This window comes from Hyperolius riggenbachi, chromosome 8, assembly GCF_040937935.1.
Source record: "Hyperolius riggenbachi isolate aHypRig1 chromosome 8, aHypRig1.pri, whole genome shotgun sequence".
NCBI lineage: Eukaryota > Metazoa > Chordata > Amphibia > Anura > Hyperoliidae > Hyperolius > Hyperolius riggenbachi.
Genome location: NC_090653.1, coordinates 278,787,030 through 278,805,299, shown reverse-complemented (window position 1 = coordinate 278,805,299; position 18,270 = coordinate 278,787,030). Strand labels below are relative to the sequence as shown.

Genomic DNA, 18,270 nt, shown 5'->3' with positions numbered 1-18,270 from the left:
CGCAGCTAGCACTTTGCTAGCTGCGTCGGCACACCGATCGCCACCGCCCCGCGCTCGATCGCCGCTATCCGTCGCGCCGATGTCAATGACGTCATCCCGCCCCCTCGCCATGGCGACGGGGGAAACCCTTCAGGAAATCCCATTCTTTGAACGGGATTTCCTGATCGGAGATCGCCGAAGGCGATCGAAGCGGGCGGGGGGATGCCGCTGAGCAGCGGCTATTATGTAGCGAGCCCTGGGCTGCACTTTGCTAGCTGCGTCAGCACACCGATTGCTGCCGCCCCGTGCTCGATCGCCGCTATCCATCGCGCCGCCCCCCCCCCCCCCCCCCCTCAGACCCCGTGCGCTGCCTGGCCAATTAGTGCCAGGCAGTGCTGAGGGGAGGATCGGGACTCCCAATGATGTCACAACGTCGGTGACGTCATCCCGCCCGGTCACCATGGCGACGGGGGAAGCCCTTCAGGAAATCCTGTTCGTTGAACGGGATTTCCTGATCGGGCTATTATGTAGCGAGCCCTGGGCTCGCTACATGATTTATAAAAAAACAAACTGCCCTTCTGGCGAAATTAATTAGACCGCCAGGAGGGTTAAAGCTACATATCAGTGCCATCTAAGAATTGTGTTTAATGAATGTTTTTCCCAAATCTACATGTATCAAAGTTCACAATCGCTAGTAGGGATATTACTGAGCTTGCTACATTTGCTGTTACAAATATAAGTATATATATATATATATATATATATATATATATATATATATATATATATATAAATATATATATATATATATATATATATATATATATATATATATATATATATATATATATATATATATATATATATATATATATATGTGAAAAGACACCCCAAAGCACATTATACTACATCTCCTGAGTACGGCGATAACGCATGTGTGACACTTTTTTGCAGCCTAGCTGTGCAAAGGGGCCCAATTAAGTCCAATGAGTACCTTTAGGATTTCACAGGTCATTTTGAGGCATCTGGTTTCCAGACTATTCCTCACGGTTTAGGGCCCCTAAAATGCCAGGGCAGTATAGGAACCCCACAAGGGGCCCCATTTTGTAAAGAAGACACCCCAAGGTATTCCGTGAGGGGTATGGTGAGTTCATAGAAGATTTTCTTTTTTGTCACAAATTTGTGGAAAATGACACTTTATGAGAAAAAAAAAACAAAAAAATATCCATTTCTAACTTGTGACAAAAAAATAAAATCTTCTATGAACTTACTATACTCCTCATAGAATACCTTGGGGTGTCTTCTTTCCAAAATGGAATTACTTGTGGGGTTCCTATACTGCCCTGGCATTTTAGGGGCTCTAAGCCGTGAGGAGTAGTCTGGAAACCAAATGCGTAAAAATGACATGTGAAGTTCTAAAGGTACTCATTGGACTTTGGGCCCCTTTGCACAGGTTGGCTGCAAAAAAGTGTCACATGTGGTATCACCGTATTCTGGAGAAGTAGTATAATGTGTTTTGGGATGTATTTTTACACATAACCATGCTGGGTGAGATAAATATATCTGTAAATAGACAATTTAGTGTAAAAATTCGAAAAATGTATCATTTACAGAGATATTTCTCCCTCCCTGCATGGGTATGTGTGAAAAGATGCACCAAAACACATTATACTACTTCTCCTGAGTACGGCGATACCACATGTGTGGCACTTTTTTTGCTGTCTAGCTGCGCAAAGAGGCCCAAAGTCCAATGAGCACCTGTAGGCTTTACAGGGGTTCTCACAATTTAGCCCTTCCCCCCAAAAAATGTCAGGGCAGTACAAGTACCCCACAAGTGACCCAATTTAGGAAAGTATATACCCCAAGGTATTTACTGGGGGGCATGGTGAGTCCGTGGCAGATTTTTTTTTCTTTTTTTTGGGGGGGGGGGGGGGGGGGGGGTCACAAGTTAGCAGAAATGGAAACACTTTTCTTTTTCTTTTTTTTTCTTTTTTGTCACAAAGTGTCATTTTTGTGCTAACTTGTGATAAAAAATAAATAAATCTTCAAATGTATGTATATGTATTATGTACATATACAAATTTATGTATACAAATGTATGTATGTATACAAATGTATGTATATGTATTACTATGTATTACTAATGCTACCTGCTTCACTACTGAGCCTGTACCATTGGTTGTCAAATTAACTAAATTGGCTTTAACTTTGTGGTATCAGACAGTTCAGAAGGAATGGTCCATCATCCTAGGAGGACACGATGGTGAAGGCCAGGTGCCACTTAGATTGTAGTGACATATTAAATGTAACCCTGAGAATACCTTAACCCCCCTATCCCCAGCCCTAGCGCACCACCCAAACTTGCAACCTCCAGAGGGTAACACGTGCCACTGAACGGAAATGGAGGAACACTAGACTTAACCAGGATTTCCAACAGTACAAGGCTATTCTGCTGCATTTCCACACTGCCCTTACTGATGCAAAGCAGGAATACTTCACCAAGCTCATCGGAGCTCAAGCTTCCCAACCCTTGGCATCTCTTTGCCACTTTCAACTCCCTGCTTAAATCCACCCTCCGTTTCCTCCCTCTCTGTCGCGGATTTAGCCACCCACTTCACCAATAAAATTGTCTCCATTCGTCAGGAAATATCCAGCCTTCAATCCTCGCCTCCCACCCCCTCCCATCCAGATCCTCCTCCATCCTATCCTCCCCTATCCTATCCTCCTCTCACCACTACCATTAAGGAAGTCAACCTCCTATTGCAGACTTCCCATTCCACTACCTCCCCCCTTGACCCCATCCCTTCTAACTTACCCCATCCTCACTTCCCGGATTTGGCCCCAGTCCTCACTGCCCTGTTTAACCTCAGCCTATCCACAGGCACCTTCCCCTCAGATTTCAAGCAGACTACTATACTGCCCCTGCTCAAGAAACCCTCCCTCGACCCTTCATTACCCTCCAACTACCGCCCTATCTCCCTCATCACCTTTGCCTCAAAACTCCTTGAGCATCTGGTTCGCAAACACCTGACCCAGTACCTCAATGGAAACTCCCTGCTAGACCCACTGCAATATTGATTTTAGCCTGCCCACTCAACTGAAACCACTCTCACCATAGTGGTCAATGACCTCGCCTTAGCTAAAGCTGAAGGCAAATACTCTATTCTCCTACTCCTTAACCTTTCAGCAGCTTTGACACAGTGGACCATCCTCTACTCCTCCAGTCCCTCAGTCCATGGGCATTCATGACCTCACCCTGGCCTAGCTCTCATGCTATCTCTCCAACCGCACCTTCATGACCTCCTTCAATGAGTCCTTATCCACCCCCAACCACCTCTCTGTAGGAGTCCCCCAAGGCTCGGTCCTTGGCCTCCTACTGTTCTCCTTATACACATCCTCCATTGGCATAGTTATCTCCTCCATGGGTTTTAACAATCACCTGTATGCAGATGACACCCAGATCTACCTCCACCCCCTGACCTATCCACCACTACAATGGATACAATGGACAAGGTCTCCTCCTGTCTATCAGCCATCTCCTCCTAGATGTCCGCTAGGTTCCTGAAACTAAACCTGGACAAAACAGAATTTATGATATTCCCACCCCAGCCATCCCTGACCCTCCCAGATGAAGCTTTCTTGGGCTGATGTGTGTGTGCTGTTTTGTGCTCACTAGAGATGGTCTGAACCTCCGATTTTAGGTTTGCGAACCCCGTTCGCGAACCTTCGCAGAAGGTTCGGTTCGCGGAAAAGTTCGCGAACCGCAATAGACTTCAATAGGGATGCGAACTTTGAAAAATATAAAAAATTATGCTGGCCACAAAAGTGATGGAAAAGATGTTTCAAGGGGTCTAACCCCTGGAGGGGGGCATGGCAGAGTGGGATACATGGCCAAAGTCCCGGGGAAAAATCTGGATGTGACGCAAAGCAGCGTTTTAAGGGTAGAAATCACATTGAATGCTAAATTGCAGGCCTAAAGTGCTTTCAAACATCTTGCATGTGTATATATCAATCAGGGAGTGTAATTAGAGTTCTGCTTCACACTGACACACCAAACTTACTGTGTAACGCACCGCAAACAGCTGTTTGCGTAGTGACGGCCAGGCTGGACTGGTGCGCACCGCGGCCAGAGTAAAGGCCGTGTCGGTTTTCAAGCCCATATGGTCGCCGGGCTGTGGTAGCTCAATGATAGAACAACAGTGACTGTCCAGCTGATCAAATTTGGTCTGTCCACAATGAAGCAACGACCTTATTATCTTTTTGTATGTAGGTAGGCATAGGTAGGAGTCCCAGTATAGGTAGGTAGGCATAGGTAGGTGCCTCAGTAGTTAGCTAAGCATAGGTAGGAGACCCAGTATAGGTAGGTAGGCATAGGTAGGTGTCCCAGTAGTTAGCTAGGCATAGGTAGGTGTCCCAGTAGTTAGCTAGGCATAGGTAGGAGTCCCAGTATAGGTAGGTAGGCATAGATAGGTGTCCCAGTAGATAGCTAGGCATAGGTAGGAGACCCAGTATAGGTAGGTAGGCATAGGTAGGTGTCCCAGTAGTTAGCTAGGCATAGGTAGGAGACCCAGTATAGGTAGGTAGGCATAGGTAGGTGTCCCAGTAGTTATCTAGGCATAGGTAGGAGACCCAGTATAGGTAGGTAGGCATAGGTAGGTGTCCCAGTAGTTAGCTAGGCATAGGTAGGAGTTCCAGTATAGGTAGGTAGGCATAGGTAGGAGTCCCAGTATAGGTAGGTAGGCATAGGTAGGTGCCTCAGTAGTTAGCTAGGCATAGGTAGGAGACCCAGTATAGGTAGGTAGGTATAGGTAGGTGTCCCAGTAGTTAGCTAGGCATAGGTAGGAGTCCCAGTATAGGTAGATAGGCATAGGTAGGTCCCCTAGTATAGGTAGGTAGGTAGGTGTCCCCGTATAGGTAAGTAGGTGCCCCAGTAGTTAGGTAGGCATAGGTAGGTGTCCCAGTATAGATTGTTAGTCAGGGCCTGGCTGGCACAGTAATAACAATTACCAAGGTCCGGCTGCAACAGATAGGGCTGTATAATGTCAGTGTCAGTGAGCAACACACACAAAAAAAACACATCAGGAAAACATTAGCTCTCAAAAGAGTTGTTGAGGGGTGCTATTATAGCAATAACAATTAGTCAGGAGCAAGCTAAGAGCCTAACTAATATTTCCCTAGGAGAAAAAATCTGCAGCAGCTCTCCCTAGTCTGTCTATTTGCAGCAGGCACACGAGTGAGTGTCATGGCCAGCGAGCCTGCCTTATATAAGGGGGGAGGGGCTCCAGGGCTTAGTGTAGCCTGAATGGCTACAATGTGCCTGCTGACTGTGATGCATAGGGTCAAAGTTGACCCTCATAGTGCATTATGGGGCGAATCAAATTTCCGCAAAAATTTGCCTGCTCCAGGCGAACGCGAACCACCAAAGTTCGCCTGGAACCGTTCGCCGGCGAACCGTTCGGCCCATCTCTAGTGCTCACAGCAGCCCAAGGAAGCCTGGTTTACACTATACTCTGATGAAGGACAATTTGTCTAAAACAGCGTTGTCAGGGTAATGGACTTTCTGCTTGTTTTCACTTAGCTATGATCTCTTGCATGTATTCTGCAGTCCTGCTCATTTCTTCTGACATTATGCTGCACTGACCACTGTCATTTGTATTTTGCTGACATGCAACCATCTTGTACATGCTGCTGAGTGATTACTATTCATTTGTTGTATCTCCATTGTATCAGCTGTTCCTTTATGTACATTTGTGATGTTTAGCATACTGTGTTTTTAATACATATTGAATAGCATTTCTTAGCCTGGTGTGATGGTCTTTTTCTTTTTTGATGGCTTACAAATCTGTCCACAAAACCTGCCCAACCTACACTTCCAATCTTACCCAGAGGTACACAACTAGCTGCTCACTCCGCTCCTCCAATGAACTTCGCCTGACCGCCCCCCGCATCACCCAGTCCCATGCACGCCTCCAGGACTTCTCAAGAGCTGCTCCAACACTATGGAACTCCCTACCTCCCACCATTAGGGTTTCCTCCTCCTTTAACATCTTCAAGAAGGCCCTCAAAACTCACCTTTTTACTCTGGCCTTCCCCCGACACTAGCGCTCTACACCCACAGCTGAACTCTGGTCCCCTACCTTTCGTGTCCCCACCTCTCCCTCTAGATTGTAAGCCTTTAGCAGGGTCTTCCTCCTTATGTCGCCTACCTGTCCATGCACATCCATTACCATACAACCATCCTATGGATCTGAGTGAGCTTGACTTGCCTAATCTCCATGCTCCCATCCAGTGAGTGACTGACTAAGCATTACCTGGTACTCATACTGTGCTGTGTGATCTGGTTTTCTTGTATTCCTGTATTGTCATATTGCTGTTTGTCACCCCTAAATATTGTCTGTAACCTAAACTAATGTTCAGCGCTGCGTAATATGTTGCCGCTTTATAAATACAATAAATAAATAAATACCTTTAGTCATGGCATCTCTAGACGAGACCAATCGATAGCGACTAATTTAGCCACACACCTACTGCACCTAATGGGAAATTTAGCCTTAAAGGTTGGGATCCACTAGGTGAATGATCTGTGTTAGGGTAGGCACACAGCTCCTTAGCTACCCCACTGGCTAGATGTGTTCCCCCAGATTAAGTTGCCTTCCCAACCCTATATGCAGTACGGTGGGCATCGCAACAGAAGGACTAAGGGTACTACTCACCTGTCAGCGTCATCAGAAAGTCCAGAAAGTCTTCTTCACTTCACACAGTCTGACTGCTCCAGCGGTGCAGTACTCAGAGACGCCACTAGAGAGGAGACACTGTGACTGAATGAAGTGGAAAAGACTTTCTGGACTTCCTGACAACGCTGACAGGTGATTAGTAACCCTGGGGCCCTTAGGGGGAGAGTACTCATGGAGCTCCTGCCTCCTTTCCCTGCCTGTCGCTGCCTAACCTCTCCTACCCGCACAGCCCATGCCCATGGGCATCCGCACATATGGCAAATTCGGGCGTCTGCCCGACCCTGGCCGCCCACTGCCCCCTCTGGCCGCGTGCCCGTGCGGCCAGCAGGAGGGGAGCAGCGCAGAGAAGAGGGAGAGCTATGGGCACAGTGGGGAAGGGCGGACATCTCCCCCCCCTTCCCTCACCTTAGGGGGCTCTCCCTCCCTTGCTCTCCCCTCCGGAACGAAGTGCTGTGCAGCGGCTGGGCAGCGGGCGGAACTCATCTCCGTCTCGCTCCAAGTGCCGAAAGTTCTGGTGCCGCTGGTCTGGACCAGACCAGACTAGCAGCAAATCCATCCGGCGCCTGAACGAGACCGAGGTAAGTTCCGCCCGCTGCCCAGCCACTGCACAACACTTCGTTCTGGAGGGGAGAGCGAGGGAGGGAGAGCCCCCTAAGGTGAGGGAAGGAGGGGGGAGACATCCGCCCTTCCCCACTGTGCCCATAGCTCTCCCTCTTCTCTGCGCTGCTCCCCTCCTGCTAGGGGCACACCTGGCTACTTATTCTGGGGACATATACCCCTCTCCTGCCTACATATACTGGGCATATATACCCCTGGCTACATATACTGGGCACATATACCCCTGGCTACATATACTGGGCACATATACTGCTGGCTACATATACTGGGCACATATACCTCTGGCTTCATATACTGGGCACATATACCCCTGGCTACATATACTGGGCACATATACCGCTGGCTACACATACTGGGCACATATACCCCTGCCTACATATACTGGGCACATATACCCCTGGCTACATATACTGGGCACATATACTCCTGGCTACATATACTGGGCACAAATACCCGTGGCTACATATACTGGGCACATATACCCCTGTCTACATATACTGGGCACATATACCCCTGGCTACATATACTGGGCACATATACCCCTGGCTACATATACTGAGCACATATACCCCTGGCTACATATACTGGGCACATATACCCCTGGCTACATATACTGGGCACATATACCCCTGCCTACATATACTGGGCACATATACCCCTGCCTACATATACTGGGCACATATACCCCTGCCTACATATACTGGGCACATATACCCCTGGCTACATATACTGGGCACATATACTCCTGCCTATGTATACTGGGCACATATAGCCCCGCCTACATATACTGGGCACATATACACCTGCCTACATATACTGGGCACTTATAACCCTGACTACATATACTGGGGACATATACCCCTGACTACATATACTGGGGACATATACCCCTGGCTACATATACTGGGCACATATACCCCTGGCTACATATACTGGGCACATATACCCCTGGCTACATATACTGGGAACATATATCCCTGACTACATATACTGGGGTCATCTATACCTCTGGCTACATATACTGGAGACATATAACCCTGGCTACATATACTGGGGACATATACCCCTGACTACATATACTGGGCACATATACCTCTGGCTACATATACTGGGCACATATACCCCTGCCTACATATACTGGGCACATATACCCCTGGCTACATATACTGGGCACATATACTCCTGGCTACATATACTGGGCACAAATACCCGTGGCTACATATACTGGGCACATATACCCCTGTCTACATATACTGGGCACATATACCCCTGGCTACATATACTGGGCACAAATACCCGTGGATACATATACTGGGCACATATACCCCTGTCTACATATACTGGGCACATATACCCCTGGCTACATATACTGGGCACATATACCCCTGGCTACATATACTGAGCACATATACCCCTGGCTACATATACTGGGCACATATACCCCTGGCTACATATACTGGGCACATATACCCCTGCCTACATATACTGGGCACATATACCCCTGCCTACATATACTGGGCACATATACCCCTGCCTACATATACTGGGCACATATACCCCTGGCTACATATACTGGGCACATATACTCCTGCCTACGTATACTGGGCACATATAGCCCCGCCTACATATACTGGGCACATATACACCTGCCTACATATAATGGGCACTTATAACCCTGACTACATATACTGGGGACATATACCCCTGACTACATATACTGGGGACATATACCCCTTGCTACATATACTGGGCACATATACCCCTGGCTACATATACTGGGCACATATACCCCTGGCTACATATACTGGGAACATATATCCCTGACTACATATACTGTGGTCATCTATACCTCTGGCTACATATACTGGGGACATATAACCCTGGCTACATATACTGGGGACATATACCCCTAACTACATATACTGGGCACATATACCTCTGGCTACATATACTGGGCACATATACCCCTGCCTACATATACTGGGCACATATACCCCTGGCTACCTGTTCTGGGGACATCTCTACCCCTGGCTACCTGTTCTGGGGACATCTATACCGCTGGCTACCTATTTTTGGGGAACCACTGCTGTCAGATTGAGTGTATTTTGGGGAACTGCTGCCAGGAGAGAGGTGTCTACCATATTAAGGGGGCATTCTACCTATTTATGTGAAATGCTGTCTATTTATGTGCTCATGACTGCTGAATTTGTCTTGTTGAGGGCCTCATGGTTACTGAATTTGTCTTGTTGGGGGCCTCATGATTTGTTGGGGACCTCAAGATTGCTGAGTTCGTCTTGTTGGGGGCCTCATGATTGCTGAATTTGTCTTGTTGGGGGCCTCGTGATTGCTGAGTTGGTCATGTTGGGGGCCTCATGATTGCTGAATTTGTCTTGATGGGGGGGTCTCATGATTGCTGAATTTGTCTTGTTGGGGGTCACATGATTGCTAACTGCGAGACTATGGAAAAAGCTGAATCATCATCATATGAGACAATAGCATTAAACCTACTTTTTTCAGCTTTTTAAAACCAAAAATGAAAGTCGGATGGATGAAATTGTTTATCTTCATAGTTTATTTTCAACTTGGATTTTCCATAATGTTCATGTATGAGTTAAAACGTTTGAATTTAGTTTAAATTGCTGTTGGCACTTTGCGATAGTAAAGTGACTTTTGGGTTGCAGTTTGGGCACTCGACCTTCAAACGGATCGCCACCACTATCCTAATCTAATGTCCCACCATTGCTAAGTTCATGTAAACTTGTCTCCACCCGCGACCACATCTACATTCTGGTTCATGACCACACCCATTTTTCGGCGTGATGTAGCCCCATTAATTTGGGGTGGAGTTGTGTGGCGCGCTACGAGCGCCACACAACTCCACCCCAAATTTTCGGTGCAGTGCGCGCCACTTCTCCCTCTCCCCCTTTTTGCACCCCCCTGGAAAATTTTCTGCGGACGCCCATGTCATGCCGCATACCTGCAGCTGACCAAATCAACTTGCCTGTGGGGGCCCTATGGACTCTGGGGCCCGGGGCAATTGCCCCCCTTGCCGGCATTGTAGCCTCCTCTCTGAGGGTAGATTCCCACTTGAGCCAGACCTCAAGCGGACTTAGAGTGAATAGTGTCAAGTTCGCTTCAATGGTCCTTTGTGTTCTGGTTGGTGACTGGGACAACTGGGGCAAATATGTTTCAAAAAAGTGCGGTCTGCTTACTGCAACAGATCACACAAATGCATTGCAGACAGCCAAGTGTGAATGGATCCTGTTTATAAAATAGGATCCATTCACTGTCAGTTTTTTATGCCATAAAATGGACAGACTAGGAACTGTTTTAAACTGTAGGAGGAACACAGCTTGCCAGATGTCTGAAGTAATGCATTATCATTTGCAAGCTTTCATTATTTAGTGAAGTGGCTGATACTACTTATTACACCTTTGGATGGTTGAACTCACTGTTTGCTATTGCTTTGCAGGTGAAAAGGGACAAAAAGGAGACTCAGGGAATCGATATGGAGGTAAGATGCATCCTGTAACATGGTACAAGTGAGGTATGGAGGTGGGGAAGAGGGAACACTGGGGAACATAAAAAAATATTCTTAACTGTGTAGCTTGATTTAGTACAAGCAATCTGAGAGAATACTGAACCCTCATCGAGACGAGAGAGACGGTAAAGGGAACTGAACTCCTCATTTATAAAAATATTTAAAATAAACCTCCCCTGAAGGGAGGTTCATAAATGATGTATACTTTGTGTGCGTTCTGTGTTGGATTAACTTACCTAGGACAGTTTCTCTATAGCCTCCGTCTTCATGAGGGCATCTATCTTAAGCTGTCACTGACACACGGTCACAGTTCAAAATTACCACAAGTCCAGTGTGTTCCTGGATGCTGGTATATGCTGGGAGATGGAGCATGTCCAGCCACTAGTGCATATCAGGACATGAAGTGCGCTCAGCCACTGCACGCTGGGCATGCTACATCTCCAGGCATGCATCAACGAACAGACACGCTACATCTCCCGACGTACACCAGTGGTAGGACACACTACACCTACCGACATACACCAGTGGATGGGCACTCAACATCTCCCAGCATACACCAGTGGCTGGGCACGCTACATTTCCTGGCATACACCAGTGGCTGGGCATGCTACATCTCCTGGCATACACCAGTGGCTGGGCACACTACATCTCCCGGCATACACCAGTGGCTGGGCACACTGCATCTCCTGGCATACACCAGTGGTAGGACACACTACATCTCCTGGCATACACCAGTGGCTGGGCACTCAACATCTCCCGGCATACAACACTGACTGGGCACACTGCATCTCCCGCCATACATCAGTAGCCAAGCAATCTACATCTCCCGGCATACACCAGTGGCTGGACATGCTACATCTCCCAAAATACACCAGTGGATGACCACCCAACATTTCACTGCATACACCAGTGTCTGGGCATGCTACATCCCCAGGTAAACACCACTGGCCAGATATGCTACATCTCCTGGCATACACCAGTGTCCAGGGATTCTACATCTCCTGGCATACACCAGTGTCCAGGGATTCTAATCTCCCGGCATACACCAGTGACTGAGCACGCTACATCTTTCAGCATACACCAGCAGCAGGGCACATCACATCTCCTGGCATACATAAGGGGCCGGGAACATACTGGACTTACCATGGGCACTTTGAAATGCAGCCGTATGGCATTGACAGCTGTAAGATTAATGCCCTTGTGGATACAAAGGCTTTGGAGTTGCTGCCCTAGGTAAGTTAAATTAATGCTTCTCCCAGACCCCCCCCATCTCGACACCCCTGCCCCAAGGAAAAAAGTGAACATCATCTACAAACCTTCTTTATGGGGACTTACATTAATTAAATACTTTTATATATGATGTGTTCAGGTCACTTTAACTGTAAGAGGAAGGCAGCACAAGTAGATGGGAAGATGAGAGGGTCCTCTGGCTAGACAACCCTTAGAAGAGTAAATGAAATCGCCTAGCTGTGATCTCACGGTAGACCTTCAAAGTGCACTGGGTTGGTTATTAGGTCTATCCATAAGGACTTCAGAAATTAAAGAGATTTGCTCTTGGATTCAATACAGTCTTATTTGTAGCCCCAAATAAATAGTTTTTGTTACATGCTTATTGACCTTGTTTACTTTTGTATATGCAGTGTATTTGGATTCTTCTCAACGTCCTTAAACTGGCACTGGATAAACTACAGCCTGCAGGCTGGATACGGCATTGTAAATCCAGCCTGCCGACAGGCGGCTGGATTCCCCCCCCCCCCCCCCGGCATACAAGCGAGTGGGTAATAAGAGTGGGTTTAAACTCACATGATTACTAATTCCAGCGCAGTGTTTCCATGGCAACAGGTCTTAATATGTTGGAATGTCATGACAGTGTGTCATGTAATGCCCTGTTGCCATGGACACGTGATACGGGAATAAGCAATCAGGTAAGTTTTAACCCACTCTTATTGCCCGCCCTTGACTCTGCAGGGAGGGAGGGAAGAGGGAAAATATTTTAGGAATGCGGTCCATGGTTCGCAGCATGCGGTCCGGTGTGCGTTAAGTTAGCCTAGGCCTGCTTTAAACTGTACATGTGATAGCATTATGACTTACTCCAGTGTGACTAACTTTTCCTGTTTCTTTAGTTGTGAGGAGCTGTAAGGAGTTGCTGGATAAAGGCTTCACCATGAGTGACTGGTACACCATATACCCGGATGGAGAGCGGCCATTGGAGGTCCTGTGTGACATGGACACTGATGGAGGAGGCTGGATTGTACGTACCGCTACTTTCATAATTCTAATAAAGATAAAGGCCAGATAGGTTGCAGTGTAGAGGAGCTGCTGTCCAGTAGGGACAGGAACAGATTTCTGAAAAGGCTACAAAGGCCTGGGCCTTCGGCGGCTGCAGCACATGGGGGTGGCTAAACATGGAAGAGGAACAGCTGGACATATAAGATCAGGATACGAATTGAAAAAAGAGGCTGTAAATGGGGAGCAAGACATAGAAGAGGGGTTCTGCTGTCCAAGTGTTTAGTGTTGTAGTATTATAATATACAGGGTGGGCCATTTATATGGATACACCTTAATAAAATGGGAATGGTTGGGGATCTTAACTTCCTGTTTGTGGCACATTAGTATATGTGAGGGGGGAAACTTTTCAAGATGGGTGGTGACCATGGCGGCCATTTTGAAGTAGTCCATTTTGAATCCAACTTTTGTTTTTTCAATAGGAAGAGGGTCATGTGACACAATAAACTTATTGGGAATTTCACAAGAAAAACAACGATGTGCTTGGTTTTAACTTAACTTTATTCTTTCATGAGTTATTTACAAGTTTCTGACCACTTATAAAATGTGTTCAATTTGCTGCCCATTGTGTTGGATTGTCAGTGCAACCCTCTTCTCCCACTCTGCACACACTGATAGCAACACCACAGCAGAAATGCTATCACAGGCTTACAGTATCTATAGTTTCAGGTGCTGCACATATTGTATTTTCACAGCATAGTCAATTGCCTTCAGATGACCACAAAGGTAAAAGTCTAAGGGGGTTAGATCGGGAGACTTTGGGGGCCATTCAACTGGCCCATGACGACCAATCCACTTTCCAGGAAACTGTTGATCTAGGAATGCTCGGACCTGACACCCATAATATGATGCACCACCACATTATGGGTGTCATGTCCGAGCATGAAAAGTTTCCTGGAAAGTGGATTGGTCGCTGTGGGCCAGTTGAATGGCCCCAAGGTCTCCCGATCTGATGATGATGATGATCCTGCCATGAATGTCACGTGGGTTCCCAATAGACGAACAGAGATGAAAGATGAACAGGGGGACACTTCAGAGAGGGAGTCAGAGAGGAGTAGAAAGGGGACGAGTTGCTGTAAGAAGCAGGGGGAGCTCGTCGTCAGAAACAGCTCGTGGCAGTGTCCAGCGGCATGTATTGCCACCTATGGCCAGCCAGCCAACATGCCCTTCAAGGTCAGCTGCTGCCGCCACCACCAAAATGCCATCATCCCAGACCTCACCGGTGTGGAAATTTTTTTTGTGTGTCTGCCTCAGATGACAGCAATGCCATCTGTACTCTCTGTCCCGCGTAGGGACAACTGCCTTACGAAGACATATGATGAAGAAGCACAAACATCAATGGGATGACCACCTGAGGAAAAGCAGCACACAAATGCAAAGTCACTCTCCGCCTCCTCTTCCTCCTTCAGGTGCATCTTCAGCCACTTTATCCCTTGCACCTTCACAGCCACCCTCCTCCACTCCGCCTCTCACCTTGAGCGGTTCCTGCTCCTCTGCCCACAGCAGCCAGGTGTACATTAAGGAAATCTTTGAGCGGAAGAAGCTAATGTCTGCCAGTCACCCCCTTGCCCGGCGTCTGACAACTGGCTTAGCGGAACTGTTAGCTCGTCAGCTGTTACCATACCAGCTTGGGGACTCTCAGGCCTTCCAAAAATTTTGGGCCATTGGGACACCGCAGTGGAAGATACCATGCCATAATTATCTTTCTAAAAAGGTGATACCCAAACTGTACCATGATGTTGAAAGGCAAGTGGTGTCATCTATGGCGCACAACATTGGATCAAGGGTCCATCTGTCCACAGATACCTGGTCTGCAAAGCACGGTCAGGGCAGGTACATTACTTATACAGCACATTGGGTCAACCTGGTGACCGCTGGCAAGCAGGGAGTACGTGGCTGTTCAGCGGACCTAGTTGTGACACCTCCATGGCTGGCCGGCATGCTTCCACCTCCTCTCCTTCTCCTCCTGCTACATCCTCTTTGCTGTCATCCTCCTCGGCTGAGTGACAATGGCAGCAATCTCATTTTGGCTTTGAGTTTGGGCATCTTGACACATGTACCCTGCATGGCACATGGGCTGATTATAATCCAAAGATTTGTGTGAAAGTACCCAGGCTTACAGGAGGTCCTGAAGCAGTCCAGGAAGGTGTGTGGGAATTTCAGGCGTTCCTACACGGTTATGGGTGCTTGGCCGATATTCAGCAGAGAAACAACTTGCCGGTGAGGTGCTTGATTTACGATAGCCCGACTCGCAGGAATTAAACGCTCCTCATGTTTGACCACCTGCTACAACAGGAGAAAGCCGTCAAAGAGTATCTGTACAGCTACGCAGTGGCGTCCCTACCATGGGGCGGCCAGGAGCGCTCCGCTCCGGGTGTCAGCTCCAGGGGGGGTGTCATCAAGGCCTCCCCAGAAGCCTTGATGACACAGGAGGGGAAGCAGCGCTGAAGGAGGGGTGGCAGCGTCGGCGGGGAGGGGGGAAATACCCCCCCACATCTCCCTCACATGGGTCCCCTCCTTCGGCGCTTCCCCTCCACGGGCGCCGGCAACGGGCACTGACAGGGCGGCTGATAGCCGCCCTCAGTTTACCCGAGCAGGCGAGCAGGGCTACGGGAAGATGGCCGTCGAAGCCCGCACTGGAGACAAAAATAGACGGCAAGATGGCCGCCGACGCCATCTTGCCGTCTATTTTTGTCTCCAGTGTGGGCTTCGGCGGCCATCTTCCCGTAGCCCTGCACTGATGACGCAGCAGGAGACGGCGCGGGACATTCAAGAGGAGCTGCGGAGGCTGCCTGGGACTCGGAAGAGAGGTTTCATCTGCAGGTAAGGTTTTTTCTTTTACAGGTGCAGCGGCCCGGCCACCCACCGCTGCTGCCCACCTACCCACCGCTGCTGCCCACCTACCCACCACTGCTGCCCACCACCTAACCCACCACTGCTGCCCACCTACCCACCAGGCTACCCACCACTGCTGCCCACCTACCCACCACTGCTGCCCACCTACCCACCGCTGCTGCCCACCTACCCACCAGGCTACCCAGCAGGCTACCCAGCAGGCTACCCACCGCTGCTGCCCACCTGCCCACCGCTGCTTCCCACCTACCCACCGCTGCTGCCCATCTACCCACTGCTGCTGCCCACCTACCCACCGCTGCTGCCCACCTACCCACCACTGCTGCCTACCTACCCACCAGGCTACCCAGCAGGCTACCCACCACTGCTGACCACCTACCCACCACTGCTGCCCACCTACCCACCAGGCTACCCAGCAGGCTGCCCACCTACCCACCAGGCTACCCACCACTGCTGCCCACTTAGCCACCACTGCTGCCCACCTACCCACCACTGCTACCCAGCAGGCTGCCCACCTACCCACCAGGCTACCCAGCAGGCTGCCCACCTACCCACCACTGCTGCCCACCTACCCACCACTGCTACCCAGCAGGCTGCCCACCTACCCACCAGGTTACCCAGCAGGCTGGCCACCTACCCACCACTGCTGCCCCCCTACCCACCATGCTACCCACCTACCCACCACTGCTGCCCACCTACCCACCAGGCTACCCAGCAGGCTACCCACCACTGCTGCCCCCCTACCCACCACTGCTACCCAGCAGGCTGCCCACCTACCCACTAGGCAATCAGGCTGCTCACCCTTCACCACCTACCCACCAGGCTATCAGCTTGCCAACACTCAAATCTGCTACCGATATTGTGTATTTTGTGGTCAGATCTGCTACCGACATTGTGTATTTTGTGGTCAGTTTAACTACCGTCATTATGTATTTTGTGGTCAGTTTAACTACTGATATTGTGTATTTTGTGGTCAGTTTAACTACCGTCATTGTGTATTTTGTGGTCAGTTTAACTACTGATATTGTGTATTTTGTGGTGAAATCTGGTGCTGACATTGTGTATGTTCTGGTCAAATCTACCACAAGATTGAATGATTTTTTTCTGGTCAAATCTGCCGACATGATTGAATGTATTTTCTTGTGAAATCTGCTCACATAACGTGTAATGTCTGGTGAAATGTTCTCGCATTACGTGTATTTTATGTTGAAAGCTTCTGACATTTTGTGTATTTTCTGGAGAAAAGCTGCGCAATGATGTGAATTTTCTGGAGAAAGGTTGACTAAAACTTGGGTGCACTTTTAAATTAGCTCCGCCCCATCAGGTCATAGCCACGCCCATTTTTTCGCTGCGGCGCGCTTTGCGCGCCGCAGGTGGTGTACCGTGGGGGGGGGGGTGTCTTTCAATACCTAGCACCGGGTGTCAAATGCCCTAGGTACGCCACTGCAGCTACGGTTAAAGGTCAGGCTCTGGGGAGCTGGGCATTTTCTGGCCGAAGTACTGGACACTCATTCGTAATGCCTGCAGGCTCATGCGTCCGTTTGAGGAGGTGACAAACCTGATGAGTTGCAGTGAAGGTGCCATCAGCGACTTGATCCCATATGCTTTCTTCCTGGAGCGTGCCATGTGAGAGTGGTGCATCAAGCTGTAGACAGGGCCGGCCTGCTCATGAGGCGCGGTGAAACGTTTGCCTCAGGCGGCAAACTTCTAGGGCCGGCACCCGCCCGTCCGTGGGGGCGGGGGGGGCGCCGAGCCGGAGGGGTAGCGGGCAGGACGGGGGTATTGGGCCTAGCGGTGGGGAGGGGGGTCGGATCCCCCCTCCCTCGCCTGGGTCCCCCCATCTGTGCTCCCCTCCAGCTGTAATGGGAAGCAGCCGATGCCCAATAGTATGAGGCACGGGCGGGGAGGACTCACCTTATCCACGTTCCAGCGTGCGTTCCACTGACGTCACTTCCTGCATCGCCGTCCACTTACAATACCGCTAGGCCCAATACCCCCGTCCTGCCCGCTACCCCTCCGGCTCGGCAGCCCCCCAAGGGGAGGAGGGGGTATGAGATCGGGCGGCGGCGGCAATTTTTTTTATAAATTTGCCTCAGGTGGCAAAAAGTCTAGGGCCGGCCCTGGCTGTAGAGAAGCATAAACAGGAAGAAGAGGAAGAGTTGTGGGAGCCATTATGACCTGAACCAGATGTTTTGTCAACACCTGCAGCAGCACAGAGGAGGGGGGAGGAGGAGTCGTCTGGGGAAGAGGAGTCAGATG

General features: G+C 49.2%; 1 protein-coding gene across 1 annotated transcript in view; it reads left to right on the top strand.

Annotated features, from left to right (window-relative positions):
- Positions 1 to 18,270, top strand: part of LOC137527497 (ficolin-1-like) — a 40,919-nt gene that overhangs the window by 9,929 nt on the left and 12,720 nt on the right. The window contains exons 4-5 of the mRNA XM_068248014.1: positions 10,804 to 10,845; positions 12,996 to 13,123. Of these exons, the coding sequence (XP_068104115.1) occupies positions 10,804 to 10,845; positions 12,996 to 13,123 (170 nt within the window). The remainder of the gene's footprint in view (positions 1 to 10,803; positions 10,846 to 12,995; positions 13,124 to 18,270) is intronic.